Genomic DNA, 15387 nt, shown 5'->3' on the forward strand with positions numbered 1-15387 from the left:
TTCAAATTAATTTTAAATATTATACCTTCTCTTACACACAATGAAGTCGTATAATAAGGCAATAGACTATCAATACATCCACTTTATTTATTAATTGCTAAGAAAGTGGATATATTGATAGTCTATTATTTTATTATACCACTTCAATGTGTGTAAGAGAAAGTAACAATGAAAAGGTATGGTTTCATTATAAGAAATTTAAATATTATAAACAAATTTAATATTCTGGCAATTGTATTGTGTACTAATTTGGTTAATGAATTAAATTTATTAATAGGATTCTGTAACTGTACATACAAAAATCAGACCTAAAGATGTCCCAGGAACGTTGCTGAACATGGCCTTATTGAACTTGGGCAGCTCTGATCCAAATCTACGTAAAGCAGCTTATAATTTATTATGTGCTCTAACTGCAACTTTTGATTTAAAAATTGAAGGACAATTATTAGAAACTGCAGGTAATAATTTTTTTTTTTTAAATTTGCATTTATTAAATAAGAAATCATAGTTATAATAATAATCAAAGCTAAAGAATTTTTAAAGATGCAATGATTTTATATTAAACTTTTTAAATTAATTAAAAACATATCAGTGGAACCAGTTGCAAATACTTCAGATGGATACAGTTGTTTGTTATTCATTCAAAAATCATAATTTACTAAGTTTGCATCTCAATGAATATTGGAAAATATTTTATTGATTTTAGAAGATTTAATGATTCTTAGTAAATTGCTAAGTTTTAACTTTTTTAATTCTAAATTTCATAAAATATTTTAACTAGAAAATCATATAAAAAATTGTTTTATTTTTTTTATGTCTTACATCATTTAGCTTATAATTATTTTAGAAAGTCATTGAAAAAGTTTGGCAAATGTTTATACATAATTTTTTTTAAGTTTTTACAAAAATACAAACATATACTTTTATGTATGTTTGTATAAAATAAAAGTATATGTTTGTATTTTTAATGTAAAAAAATTATTTATTTTAAATATAATATTCTTATATCTTTAAACAACAGGGAATACTCATTTTGTAGCTAGTTAAACAGTTTATAAATGATTTAATCAGTTATTGAATGAGTTAAATCAATAAATTTTTTAATAAAATTATTTTCATAAATGATATAGATATTAATCTTGTAAAATATGTAAGTGTGTTTGCTCTATTGGATGTGTTTTGATATTTTCTAGTAGAATACATGGCCTTGTTTATATTACATATTTAAGCAACATTTATAAGATTAAAAGTAGTAGTAACAACATTATTTGATTTATTTCAAAATTTTTAATACCAAAAATTGCAAAACTATGCAGAAAACTGCTTAAAGTTTGTATTTTTTTTTTTTTTTTAAATTTAGTGTATAATTCCAAATATTTTTAACAGTAAGATTTGTTCCTTTATAATTTAGTTTACATTTAAAACAAATCAAGTAAAAACATTTGTCATAAACATACTATAATATGAGTAAAAACATACTTCAAATATATCTTAAAACAAGATATTATTTCCATAGCCTGGCTGTTTTTGCTACCTGGTCAATCAGATTGCCAAGAGAGCAAAGGCATCTTAACTAATCCAATCAAGTTGCACTTTGAGAGATTCATGTTTAAGTCCATTTTTTCCTGAAAATTCAATGTGGTAGTGTAGTTTTGTATCCAAATATCAATCAATATTCTGATTTTGTGCACTGCATTTCTCAACATCCTGTCATTTTGCTGACTTAGTGAAACCTGTAATAGACACCATTAAAGATTCCCTCTTTCTGTCCTATGAATAGTAAGAACAAAAGAAAAAACTTTGTATTACTATATGCCAAATACAAGGCTAAGCTTCAACTTATTTTAAAAGTTATAATCACAGTAGCATTGATTGTAATTTTTTAGTTTAGAACATCTTTGTAAATATTTTTTCACTGTAGTGAAATGTTCTAAAAAAAATTTGACAAAAAATGTTATAAAAATTTTATAATCAAAATAATTTGGATTAATTTGATGTAATTTATTTCTTCATAAACATTAAAACTGTATTCAGTTTTAAATAATTATTATTTACAATCTTACTCATAAAGTTCATTATTTGTGTAAATTTAAACATTTTTGGAATTGATTTAAATCGTATATTAATATATTAAATTTTATTGTATTAAAATTCAAAATCAGTTTTTATCAATGAATTGTTTTAAAATATTAAATATTTCATAACAAATTTCAATAATTTTAATTTTTTTTGCATTTTCTTTTAGGTCTTTGTATTCCATCAAATAATACTATTTTTATTAAACAAATCAGTGAAAAATTGGCAGCAAATGCTTCACATCTGACATTGGAATTTTTAGAAGAATGCATTCAAGGTTTTAGAGCTTCTAGTATTGAATTAAAACATCTTTGTTTAGAATATATGACTCCTTGGTTGCCAAATCTTACAAGGTATTTAATTTATATGAAATTTTGGAATGACTGTTTTAATTTTCAATACATGATAGCAAGATTTTATTAATTTTATTTTTATTTACTTTTAAAAATTTTTATTTAAATTTTTGAAAACTTACATTTAATAAAAATTATTGGAACTCTAAATGTCTTTTAAGTACCATTAATATATTACAAAAGCTACTTTTCTGCAAGTAAAGGCCATATATAGCAATATTAAATTTGATAGAATGTTATTAAGTAGTGTATTTTGTTGCTAGTTTGCAATGAATTAAGAATTAGGAAATTCTTATTTGCAAACATATAAGTATAATTAAAGAAGTTTTTTTGAAGTTGTTTCATATTTAAATATCCTATATCCATAGTGATAATCTACAGGTTGTGTCTTATCAGTGTGTGGTCTATATTCAGAAATTAAATTAATTTCCTATAAGAACTGATAAGTCTAAAATAATGTTTAGTGTTTAACAAAGCAAGCAGCCTTGTTGAACACTTTTATTTCATAAATTACTGTTTAAACAAATAAATGTTCTTGACAAGGCAAGGGTTGTTTTGGACTAATTAGTTCTAATAGGAAATTCAGTAAATTAATATTACAATGTAATTTCAGGATTGACTATTTGAAACTTTATTTAAATTAAAAATTATTTCTGATATCAATAAATATTTTATTTTAAATCACTTTTACATTCACATTAAATTTCTTGGGAACAGCAGAATTTCAGCCATGAAATCTATCATCATTGTTTTAAGTCTACTGATGATGTGTCCCTTTCATCAGCATTTTTATTGTGCATCTCTTCATTTTCACTAATAGTGAAATCATCAAACTAATTACTTAATATTTTTATCCTGTTAAGATTTTGAATTTTTTGTGGTTTAACCAATAAATTTTCAAATATCAAGAATTTAATTGGATCTCATTAAATCTGGTCAATATCATCTATTGTTATTCCCTAATATATATTATTGTTTAGATTTAATGCCATATATTCTTTCCAGGTTTAGAGATTTTAGTGTTATGCTTTATGGTATTCTAAATACATTCATCTGAAATATTAAATTTTGAATACTGCTGTTATGAATGTGTTTAGATTTAGTTACTTTTTTCAATAGATATTTCAGAGAGTAAAATAGTGATTCTAATATATTTTTAAACAAAGATTTATTTATATCAAAGAAACTACAATCAATATAAGTAAATTTTTTTGTTTGTATTTATATTTTTTAGTGATAAGTAATAATTTGGTTTAAACTCTATTTTCAGTGAATCAAATTATTTATTTATATAGCTTTTTATTACTGATAAATTATTATTATTAATTTTTTTTTATTATAATTTTCTGTATTTTTACTTTATTTATCAATTTATAGCTTTTCCGTTTACTTCATTATTATTTATTACAACTGACTTATTTTATAATTTTTGTTAATATTTTTTTCAAAAACATTGATATTCATTTGTTTTCCATATCATAGTTAAAATTCATAATAAATGTAATGACTACTGTATGAGTTTTTTTAAGAATATTCATTTATAAATGAGTATTGTGCATTTTTTTATTTTAATTTAGGTTTTGTAAACATTCTGATGATAACAAACGTCAAAGAGTTGCTACTATATTAGATAAATTAATCACATTGACTATAGAAGAAGTAGAGGTTTGTAATTTTATCTGATATTATTTTATGTTTGTGCTTATTAAATAATTTAATTTAATTTAATTGATAATTTTTCTCTAATGTTTAGATGTATCCTTCTATTCAAGCAAAAATCTGGGGAAATATTGGACAAGTATCAGATCTTTTAGATATGGTTTTAGATAGTTTCATAAAGGTAAGCATATCATTCTATTTATTTGTAGTTATGTTATTTTATGGATTTCTCTATTCTTTATACATTTTCAATGGGAGCCATCTGTAAAAATAATGAATAACAAACTCCATATAAAAAAGGCAATACAATAAAAATACAAAAATATGATAGATGATGATAAAAACATAAAATTGTTTGTAAACACAATAACTTAAAAATATATCACAAACATTAAGGAATAATTTAAATAACCACAATAAAATATAGTAAAATTTATAAAAATAGATAAATTAAAGGAATTTCTTTTAAATTTATCTATTAGTCAAATGAAAAATACACTGATTGTTTAAGGAAACCAAAAGTTTAGAATTACCCTGAATAAATTTTGTTTTCCTGTCTTCTTTAAACATTTTCCTTGAATTTAAATATGGTGCCATATTTTGTTCAATTTTATGTTTTATTTATCCAAAATCATTGTAAATAAAAAATTATGAAGCTGTTCTATTTTTAGTCAGTGATTATAGTAAATAATACTTAGTAAAATAATCTGATTAAATTTAACATTTTTTTGTACGTGTTTTTCTTTCATTTTTCATACTTCATGTTTTTGTTGTCAAAAATTCAAATTAAAATGGAAATTCAGATACAGTTGATCTGGTTCAGTTTAAAGAATATTCTATTCTGTTTTTCTTGAAATTTTTTTTTTATTCTGAAATTTATTTCATGTAAATTTAAATGCTTAAGAACAAAAGGTTTCCCTTCTTTTTTGATCTAGTCACTTTTGTCATTTACTGATTTGTCTGTTTTGATCAATGAATAACAAAGGAGTAGAAAATTTTTGGATTAAGATTTCATCAATCTATAAAATGTGTGAAGAAAACAGTTTAACCATTTACATAATTGTGCTTGGAAAAATAGTTTTAAAAGTGATTCTCTTATTTATTAGAATTAAGAGTCCTATCCTTAACAAACACTTACTGATTTTTTTTTTTTATTAACATGAAGCATCAGTGCACTATTATCTCAGTGGCTTATTTCAGATTTACTTACATTAACAACTCTGATAGATTTTGGAAACATCAAGTATTTAATCTGGTCTTGAATCCATTATATTTTGACTACATCATAGTATTAAGTTGATACATAGTAACAACTTACTATTATTATTTATAAAAGGATATGTGAACAAATTTAAAAATATAAAAATTTAATGAATTCGAATGAACAATTTATTTTAAGAACTTTGTTTTTTAATTATTAACAATCTTTTTATTATCATCATCATTAATCAACGTCATAATATTCATTTTTATATTAATTTTAATTTTCACAAAAGGACGCAAAATACTTTGACAGATTGACTAGCTAGTGCATGTGTAAACAGAAACGTCTTACAAAATAAAACAAGAGAGAATAGAGAAACCACATTCCATTACCATATTGATTACATCTTGGCTAAGGCCAAGAAATAAACTACATGCTGCGAAAATGGGCTAGGTGCACCTGGGGACTAAACCATACAGTTTGTAAAACTCTATATAATGGGGCAATACAACCAATGCTACTTTACACAGCCTATAGCTGGGATCACGTAACTAGTAAAAATTCTGTAGCAAGTAAATTACTCTTTTCAAAGACAGTTTGCCATCAGAATTTCAAAGTGCTGCAGAAATTGTTTCTACTAATGCCTCTCTGATATTAGCAGAGCTCCTTCCTTTGCCACTATGTATTGTAGAAAATGTTCTACACTACTACATCAGAACTACAAACATCAAGGCTCAACAATGATCTCTATTTCTATCTATGGCTGTTCATATGTTACCACATTGCAATTACTGTACTATCTCTGATCATCACCCTGTAAACAAGGTTATCCCCAGGGTACATTTGGTGTCATCTGCTTCCTCCATAGATAACCATGCAGACATTAATATTTACACAGATGGGTCCAAAAGTCCCCTTTATGTCGGCTTATGTATCTGTATCTTCCTCCAAACTGACATATTTTGCCCAAAGTATGTTAGAAGATACAGATACCCCTCACATACTTTCATCTATCAAGCTGAAGAAGATGCTGTCTACCAAACTGTTCAGTGGGCCACTTCACTACCTAACAAAACTCTCTCTATCAACATTTACAGTGACTCTGTCTGTCTTAAAAGCCCTATTAAATCCCAATTGCTATAGCAACAAAATCACATATATCCAGCACCATATTAAAAATCATGTTAATAAGATAACTTTTATTTTTGTTCCTAGCCATACTGGCATACTAGGAAATGAAAAAGCCGACTTTGAGGCTAAGTCAGCTGCAAAGGATGCTGACTTGGACTACAGTCACATCCCTCTCTCGTGTAGCAGCCTTAAAAATTATATTCATGACAACGCTATGTAAAAGTGTAATCAACAATGGTTGAGCAGTAAAACTGGTAGAATAACTTTAAAAATTTTATTTTCTTAGTGTTGAATGCAGGTTCTCATTACTACTTAGTTTGCTACTGCTCAACTACTTACTGAGCATGATAATGTTAGAAGCTACCTGGGGATGTATAACTGGGCAGAAACTGCCTCTTGCTATTGCTATACAGAAAACCTAGACACCATCGACCATATGATCAATCAAGCATGTCCACTCGACATGCTTGTTCAGAAGCCACTGTTTGATGCTTTTTACAATTATGTTCAAAATATATGGAAGAAAATAGAAATTATATATAGTTTCTATAGTATACTAATTTCTAGTTATACATTTTAGTTTTCAGTGAAAGTTGAATACTAATTTTATGTTTACTTTGTATCATGTATTTTGGTTTATGTATTCTCAGTGTTATACACCCATAGGAGTGGTTCACTTATTCTAATAAAAAAAAATGGAGAAACCACCACATGGCCTTCTCCCATGATAAAAAATGTGTAGAGCATGAGTCTGCTAGTGTTATTATTCTATCACGTCACACAAGATGACATTATTACAATGAGCATTCTTAATAGAAACCACCAAATTTAAGCCAAATTCAAAACTCCACCACTCAACGAGGTTAAAAAATAAAAATAAGAATATTACGTAAGACAAGATCTATTACCCCCTACCCCTGAGTAAGAAATCGTAAGAAATCCTTGACCCCCACTCACCCCAAAACACCTTACATAATTTATGGATGGCCCCTAAGATAGACATAAGCTTTTGTAGTCTAGAACTATTACATAGTATATTTTTAAGGTACATTTTGAATTTTTTGATTACTCTTAATGAATTTTGGATTATGTATTATTGATTAATGAATCTACTGTGAACTGCTTCTATATTGATTTTTATCCTACTTGTGGCCATTTCTCTTTACATATCTTTTTAAAAATATAGCCTTGGAAGAACTTTTAAGTTCAATAATAAATACTGTTTCTTCCAATTGATGTGAAATTCTCTAGTTTATTAAAAAGATTGTAAGACCTACTTTTATTAATTCTGGGTCTGTCTTCTAAAGCCCAACATAAACAAGTCAATGTTGTTGTTTTTGACATGGTGATAGAGGTGATATGTATGGTCACATGACTGTTTTTCTTCAATGATCTGGTGGTATTGCTCCTCATGATATCACTCATCATGTAATTCTAAAGAATCAATAAACATTTTATATACTCCTCTATGAACTATTGCTCAATAGTAGTTTATAGAATGGTGACAATTAATGACAACAATTTGTTGATGTTAGACAACAAAAAGAAGCATCAAAGCTATTTGACAGAAATTTAATAAATAAATGAAAACTGATAGAGAATGGATTCACTATCATGATATGTACATAACTTTTATAATTTCAAAAATCAGTAAAATAATTTTTTTTATATCTATAAAAATCTATCAAACAGCTTTGTTTCATAATCCTACTACAGTGAAGCCATTGCTGAATGAGACAAAAATTACAGCATAAACACATGCAAGATTTGCTTGTGGCCTAAAACACACATTTGTTTCTTGCAAATTTTCAAATCATTGCCCGAAAAAATTCAATATGTTTGATCTAAGTGTCATCAAAAAGACCATCTATTTTCCATCAAAGGGTATGATATAGAGTGACACTGAGTTGATGATCATTCAGTCAATGGTTGAACCTATGACAGTCAAATGAATTTCATTTGATATAGCCTCTGACCAGTTTGCTGTAATGTTAACTAATTTGTGCAAGGTTTAATATGTTCAATTAGACCTTCATAATAGCCTTCTAATGATGGTTGATATATTATCTTTGTTGGATTTATTATACTCATTATTAGATTATTCTGATTTCTCCATTTTCTGGTTTTACATAAGAAATTTCGTAAAATATTTTTAAAAATGATTTGGTCTGTGTGAGATTTTTTAGATCTGTTTACTTTAAATTTCTTTCAAGGTTTATTTATTGCCTTTCTGACATTGACAGTTAAATTACATATTCAGTCTAATTTGGAACATGTTTTAACATTCTGAAAATATTAATTCATTATTAAATTTTTCTAATATTTACATTTAAAACATTTCACTCCTTTTTATCATTAAATATAATGAATAAAGCTAGAAAAACAGATATTATAATAGCTGGTTTCACTAATTACCATTTTGCATTACAAAATTATTAAATTTTTAAAAAATAATCCAAAATTACATCAGTGTTTTAATAAGATAGTTACAAAAATGCTCTTAGTCCTTAGCATTTTTGCAATTTGCAAAAAAAAGGGATTTATTTAAAAACTTTTTTGAATAAAGAATACGCAAATTATTTTTATATATTTTAGTTTTAATAACAAAATATTGATTAATTATGATTCACTTTTACGTTATAATAATTTTTAATTTATAACTATTGTTTGCTTAATAATCAATAATTTAATCATATGTATAATAGAATAAGTTCTTTAATTAAGAATACTTTTCATCAAATCAAGAAAATTTTCAATTTATTTTCGAAACATTTCTCCACATAAAAAATGTTTTTCCTGTATATCAAAGTTAATTTAATTTTGCTTCATATATTATATATTACAAAATATTTTTAACTTTTAACAGCGAAGTGTAACAGGAGGATTAGGTTCTACACAAGCAGAAATTATGGCTGATACTGCTGTAGCTTTAGCATCATCTAATGTCCAGCTTGTAGCAATGAAAGTTATAAGTCGTCTTTGTAGAGTAAGTTCACAGTTAAATTATATACATACAATGAAATTTAATATAATAAATCATTAATTTAATGAATTAATAGGAGGAGGAATAGATGTTAAAATTAAATGTTTGTTTGCAAATATGTTTTGGAAATTTATAAGAATTTTCTAATATATGCATTCTTTCTCTCATATTTTTATGCCTATATTTTTTATTACTGCAAAGGGAACCAAGATGATGTGGAGATGTATCAAATGTCTTTACATATACTGAACAAATATGATATTTAGATACATGAATAAAATCTAGAGAGTTTCTCATCGAAAATCACTATCTGATTTTTTTATATTGTAAATTTTTATACATGCGGAGGTTTTTTTGTATATGGTAATTTATTTAGTAAACTAATTTAAATAATGTTTAGGCTTCAGCTAATCATTATAACAAAAATATGTAAATAAAGTAATTTTCATAATTTTTGACTTTGAATTTGGGTAGTTAATAGTTTTTTTTTTTTTTTTTTTTTACATAGTAAGCACAAACAAATCTATATAATGCATTATTGAATTATCCTGAAAAATATAAGATGATCTGTTGCAGAAAAGTTCATTAATTGAAGTTCTAAATATTAAGACATGACTGATATTATAACTTGCAAAGAAATAGGATAATTAAATTATGCCGCTGAAAACATTATTATTAAAACATAGTAAAAATTATTTATTTAATAAAATTTTACTATTTTTTAAAAATTTTAATTTATCTGTGTAAAATGAGCAAAATAATTGTGACATTGTTAAATATTTATGCACAAACAGATACAAATTTAAATGTGTTTTTATGGGTAGTTTAGTTTTAATTTCTAGAAATCTTTGTTCAAATATATGTTCTAGAAACTCAATTCATATGCAAGTTATAATTTCCTGAATCATTTTTTGTGATTCCTCTTACAGTTAATGTCATGTCAAAAAATAATGTTTTTAGATATAAAGATAAATAATACTAACATATCAAGTTCATTTCTGATATGTATTATATAGTTATTAGTAGTTTTTATAGAAAAACTTAAAAGTTCATATTAAAATAAGATGAAAACTTAGAGTAAAAAAGTATTTTTCCGATTCATATGAATGAGGTTTTTCTAAATTGAGACTTTTACTGTAGATATCATTTGGAAAAAAAAGAAATGATAAAACTTACAAAATTTCTGGTTTTTTTGATAAAATATAAATAGCAGAAAAACAGTTTACTATATAATAAGTTAATAATATAAAAAGAAAGATAGAAAAAATGAAAATTTATAAATTATAAAAATACACTGTAAAAATTGAATAATGTACTATATAATTATAAAATTGTAAATATATTCTAAGATATTTTAGTAAACTTTTAAAATTGCATTACATATAACAATTTATAGTTTTTGTATTGAATATATATGTATAAAATTTGTATAAAATTATAATTTAGAAAATAAGTTTTGAAATAAAAACAAAGTAAAAATAATATCTTATTAAGCATGAGTATACATATACATCAGTAATTCTTTAATATTTAATATTTTAATAGATCTTTTCAACTGAATTATTCTAAAAATTTTATAATTTCATTTATTTTAGGTTATAGAGAAAACTTGTACGTCCCCAACTTCAACATTAGAACAGCATTTAATGTGGGATGATATAGCAATTCTTGCACGATATTTATTAATGCTTTCTTTTAATAACTGCCTAGATGGTAAGGAAAAATTTTGTTTTATAATATTATTGTGATTTAATTCTATTAAAATATTTAAACAAATGCCATTAGATGAGAACTTTATATTGAATATTACTTGATTAGATGATAATTTAATATAGTAAAAATCATTATAAAATATATGAATTTTAATGAAAAATATGTTACATTTTTTCATTTATTTATGTTTTTGTTATGTTATTTCATAATTATTTATGTTGCAAATTTGTTTATTTTTTTATACTTTATTTTGTATTATTTAATAGAGTACAATGGACATGAACAATGGATATTAATTAGTTTTTTTATCAGTATTTATTTACTAAGTAAATAATTAAATATAAAATTAATATAAGAACTGAGATATGAACAACCTAATATTGAGAATGCAGTAGTTTTTTTTTTTTTTTAAATTAAAGCTTGTTTCAAAAATTTGATATGATTGATAACTTTAGCAATACCGTTTTTAAACAAGAAATCAGGACCTTACATAATGTAAAGTCAACCATAATTCTGGTCATTTTCTTTAGTATAATATTGCTCATTTGTTATCTGATTGCCAAGAATTTACTCAACATCTTAACACCTTGGATATTGAAGAAAGCAAATGATGTATCCTTAAAACTACAAATGACTCATGCATGTCTCTTTATCTTGGAGATGCTTATGACTTCTACTGATTTTGTGTTGATTGTTGCTTAATTTCCAGCAAATACATAAATTTCTAAGCATTTTCACAAACAATTGCCAGATTTAATAAATTGGATTAATCTTTAGCACATTGCAAAAAATCCAAACACAGTTCTTGTAACATTTTGGGAACCATTTTGTAAAAACATGTCATGTTTAATTTTTCCATTAGAATGAATTAAATATTTTTTTTCCAAATTAACTTCCTCAACTGGTATTCAAACATTTAACATTTTAATTTTTTTAATCATATCTTTTCAATGTTGTTACTGAAAACTGCTATGCATGAATGGTTTGGACATCATTATCTTTCATTCTTTTTCTCCTTTCTGAAAATACAAAAATACATGCACTTCATTGTAAGACTTAGTCAACAATTGAAAAATTTCTATTGAAGATTTTTTTAGTTTAACAAGAAATTTGATAATGTGTTCATTTTTATAATTCAAATTTTTTATCTATAATATACCTTTATTTATGTCAATCTATATTACAACTTTATTATAGTCTATCAAATTTTCTATCTTTACTTATATCAATTGAAGGAATCAAGTTGAGCTTATGTCACCTTGTAACAGATTAAAACATGTTCAAAAATCATCTGTTTGTCCTTTTTTTTTTCTTAATTCTTGATTCCCGAGTTACAGAATTTACTCTACATTTTTGTTTAAAAAAACAGCTTTAATGAATAGTAGGATGTTTTTCTTTTTACACTGATTTCAATTAACATAAAAAGTTTTGAGTTATTTTACTTACCATTTAAGTAAATAAAAGTACTTAGTTTATTCATATATTAAAAAAGAAAGAAAAAAAAAAGCATGTATATTTGAAAATGATATTTGTTGTTAAATTTAAATAAAAAACATTCAAAGTCAGTAAAATTGAATTGACTCATTATCAATATATTGAATGATGATATAATTATAGTCCAAAAAGAATTACATTGAAATTAGACATAATGTTATACTTTTGTTAAATGAATAATGTTTATCTAAATAGCATATTAAACAGAATAAAAATCATATCAACATGTAAAATTTTTAGTGTTTAGTGAATGAACAATATACCAGAATTAAAAATTTAAACATACACCAACAAGGCAATACTGTACTGTACATACAGACAGTAATGCCTTGTACTTTCAATTAATTCATTCCAGGTGGCCATTCAAACTCTGAATTGTTTCAGAGCTTGAATGGCCAGAATAATTTTCTCATTAGAAATAGAAAGTAAATTAATTTATTGACAAGACTATCGTCTTGTCTATAAAATCGTACTGCCCGTTTATGTTACCAGATTATAGGTATGAAGGAGTACAGTACATGTCAAGAGTTGATATTTGGCACAGAGTATTAGGTGCATGGGCATAGCCAGGAAGGGGCATGGGTGGGCATGCCCCCCCAATTAACCCGGTGCCCCTCTCCAGAAAATTACAGTGTGACCCCCCCAGTTAACTTGGTGCCCCTCCCAGAAAATTACAGCCTCTACTAGGTCCCTCCCATAACAAAATCCTGGCAACGCCAATAATTAGGTGCACTACTGATTTGCTAATAAATAAAATCCAGACTTGTAGGTAGTCAGGGGACCGAGAACTAAGTCAAAATAAAATACAAAATGGCGACTCTCTTCTACAAACAGGCAAAATAGGCACCTCACCCCACTGAAGTCAGGTGGGGAGAGTCCCCACCACCTGCAGCATTCTAGGAAGTGAACTCTGACTGAACACGTAGCATTTTCTTTGTTAAATAAAATTTGTAATCTAATTTTGTAAATTTGGAAGTGCTTCAAATATAACGTTAAAACAGGGTTTTATGTCGTTACAAGTGGGTTTTTTTAACATTATCTAGTATAGTAAAATCATGGGACCGATAACAAAATTTGATGTATAGGGCAGAGGGTGCCACCACGTGACCTTCGCCCTCTGACTTCACTTTGCTCCCTAACTCCAACAAGGGAGACATCTTTTTACTTCATTTAGTTAACCTTTCGATTCAACAGCCGTGCTGATCTTGGATTTATGTTATATCTCGACACTATTGTAAATATCGCGTAGCCGATACAAATTAAGTAAATTACCAGTTTCTCAGTTAATTTTTACTGGCAGAACAAGACACAGAACAAGGTCAAGGTCAACAGACAAGGTAGGACGCAATCTAGTATTGTTTGTGCAAAATAAAAAAAATAACTTTGGACGATACAATAGCCATGATTATTTTATCAGCGATACCAAAGATTGGAGAATGAGAACGAGATCCACCTTGAGCGTCAAAGTGATTGCGCTTAGTAGTGAGTCTCAGAGACATAGTCTTGTCCCGAATACGGTTTTGCCATTTTACTAGTTTCCAGATACTTATGATACTTATTTCTATAAAGTTAAAAACAGCAAATACACATAATTTAAGGTAAAAATAACAATTAAATGCCCTAATAATAAATTAAAATATGAAAGCAATAAATAAAATATGTAAATACTGTATAATAAAATGAAAATTGCATTTACTGGTCATTCACTGTTGACTTTGTCATCTTAAATATGGCTGCCATTCATGTACTGCAGATAAATCCCTTTTTCATCTCAATCATGAATATTACAATCTTCCTTATAGAATTTATTTTTTCCACACATTTCTCTGATGACATGGCTAATAAGTAAAGGTTATTTTGGTTGGACAGAAAGTTTGTGTGTGTTTTTAACAGCTGTTGTTACTTAAAATAGATGTGTGATTTAATTATAACAGTTGTGAAATTTAACACATTATTGCTAATGTGAGATTGTATTCTTTGTTTAGAAGCTTATTTTAAAGTTTTACTCTATATTTTGTTTGAATAAAATAGTTGAAATGTCTTTAGATAAAAAGGGGATAATCATACAAACAGTAAAAAACCTCAGTGTGTATGAGAAGATGCTCCTAAGCTTAGACATGACAAATGTGTTCTAAAAACTTTCATTTAGGAAATTCTGAACTAAAGGACACACAATATATAGGAGGCTTAAAAGCTGTGACAAAGAAAACTTGCATGAAGAAACTGTTAAAGATTGATAAACAACAAATAATATATATAACCAAACACACCAAAAATAAAACAAAAAATCACTGAAAATATATGAGTGTAATTCAAGAGAAAGAGTGATAGATAACTTGTGTGTACAACAGATTCATTTACACTTTGAGCACATTTTTTTCATTGCATGTGCAGTTTAAACTTTAAAGTTATAGTTGTTTGAAATACATGGTATCACTGTGTATATCTAATATTTTCTAGCAGTCAGTTTTTTGGTACTACAATGCTGTTGATGTCAAATGAAATGAATGTATTATTTTTATGATATGTAGTTAATATGTTTGAGTAGTAATATATTTTGAACATTAATAATGTTTAAATAAAACTGTTTTGACTCTTTCACATGCAATGAATAAATAAACTTTAAAAAAATGGCTTGGATGTAGGAGTCACTGATCTTTTTTATTGATTTAGATCTTTTGGGTCTAAATCAGGGGTTCTCAAAGTGGGCAATACCGCCCCCCAGTGGGCGGTGAGTAAGTCTAGGGGGGTGCTGAAGGCAGGGTACTGAACGG

The 15387-nt window shown here is 26.1% G+C and overlaps 1 protein-coding gene across 2 annotated transcripts in view; it reads left to right on the top strand.

Moving 5' to 3' along the window:
- Nf1 (neurofibromin 1) overlaps nucleotides 1–15387 on the top strand; it is a 141005-nt gene that overhangs the window by 104178 nt on the left and 21440 nt on the right. For both annotated transcript variants that reach the window (XM_067271960.1, XM_067271961.1), the window contains exons 38-43: nucleotides 278–458; nucleotides 2246–2429; nucleotides 4007–4094; nucleotides 4183–4269; nucleotides 9290–9409; nucleotides 11002–11119. In XM_067271960.1, the coding sequence (XP_067128061.1) occupies nucleotides 278–458; nucleotides 2246–2429; nucleotides 4007–4094; nucleotides 4183–4269; nucleotides 9290–9409; nucleotides 11002–11119 (778 nt within the window). The remainder of the gene's footprint in view (nucleotides 1–277; nucleotides 459–2245; nucleotides 2430–4006; nucleotides 4095–4182; nucleotides 4270–9289; nucleotides 9410–11001; nucleotides 11120–15387) is intronic.

Source organism: Centruroides vittatus, unplaced genomic scaffold (genome assembly GCF_030686945.1).
Source record: "Centruroides vittatus isolate TY-2023 unplaced genomic scaffold, ASM3068694v2 contig_417, whole genome shotgun sequence".
In the NCBI taxonomy this organism is placed as follows: Eukaryota; Metazoa; Arthropoda; class Arachnida; order Scorpiones; family Buthidae; genus Centruroides; species Centruroides vittatus.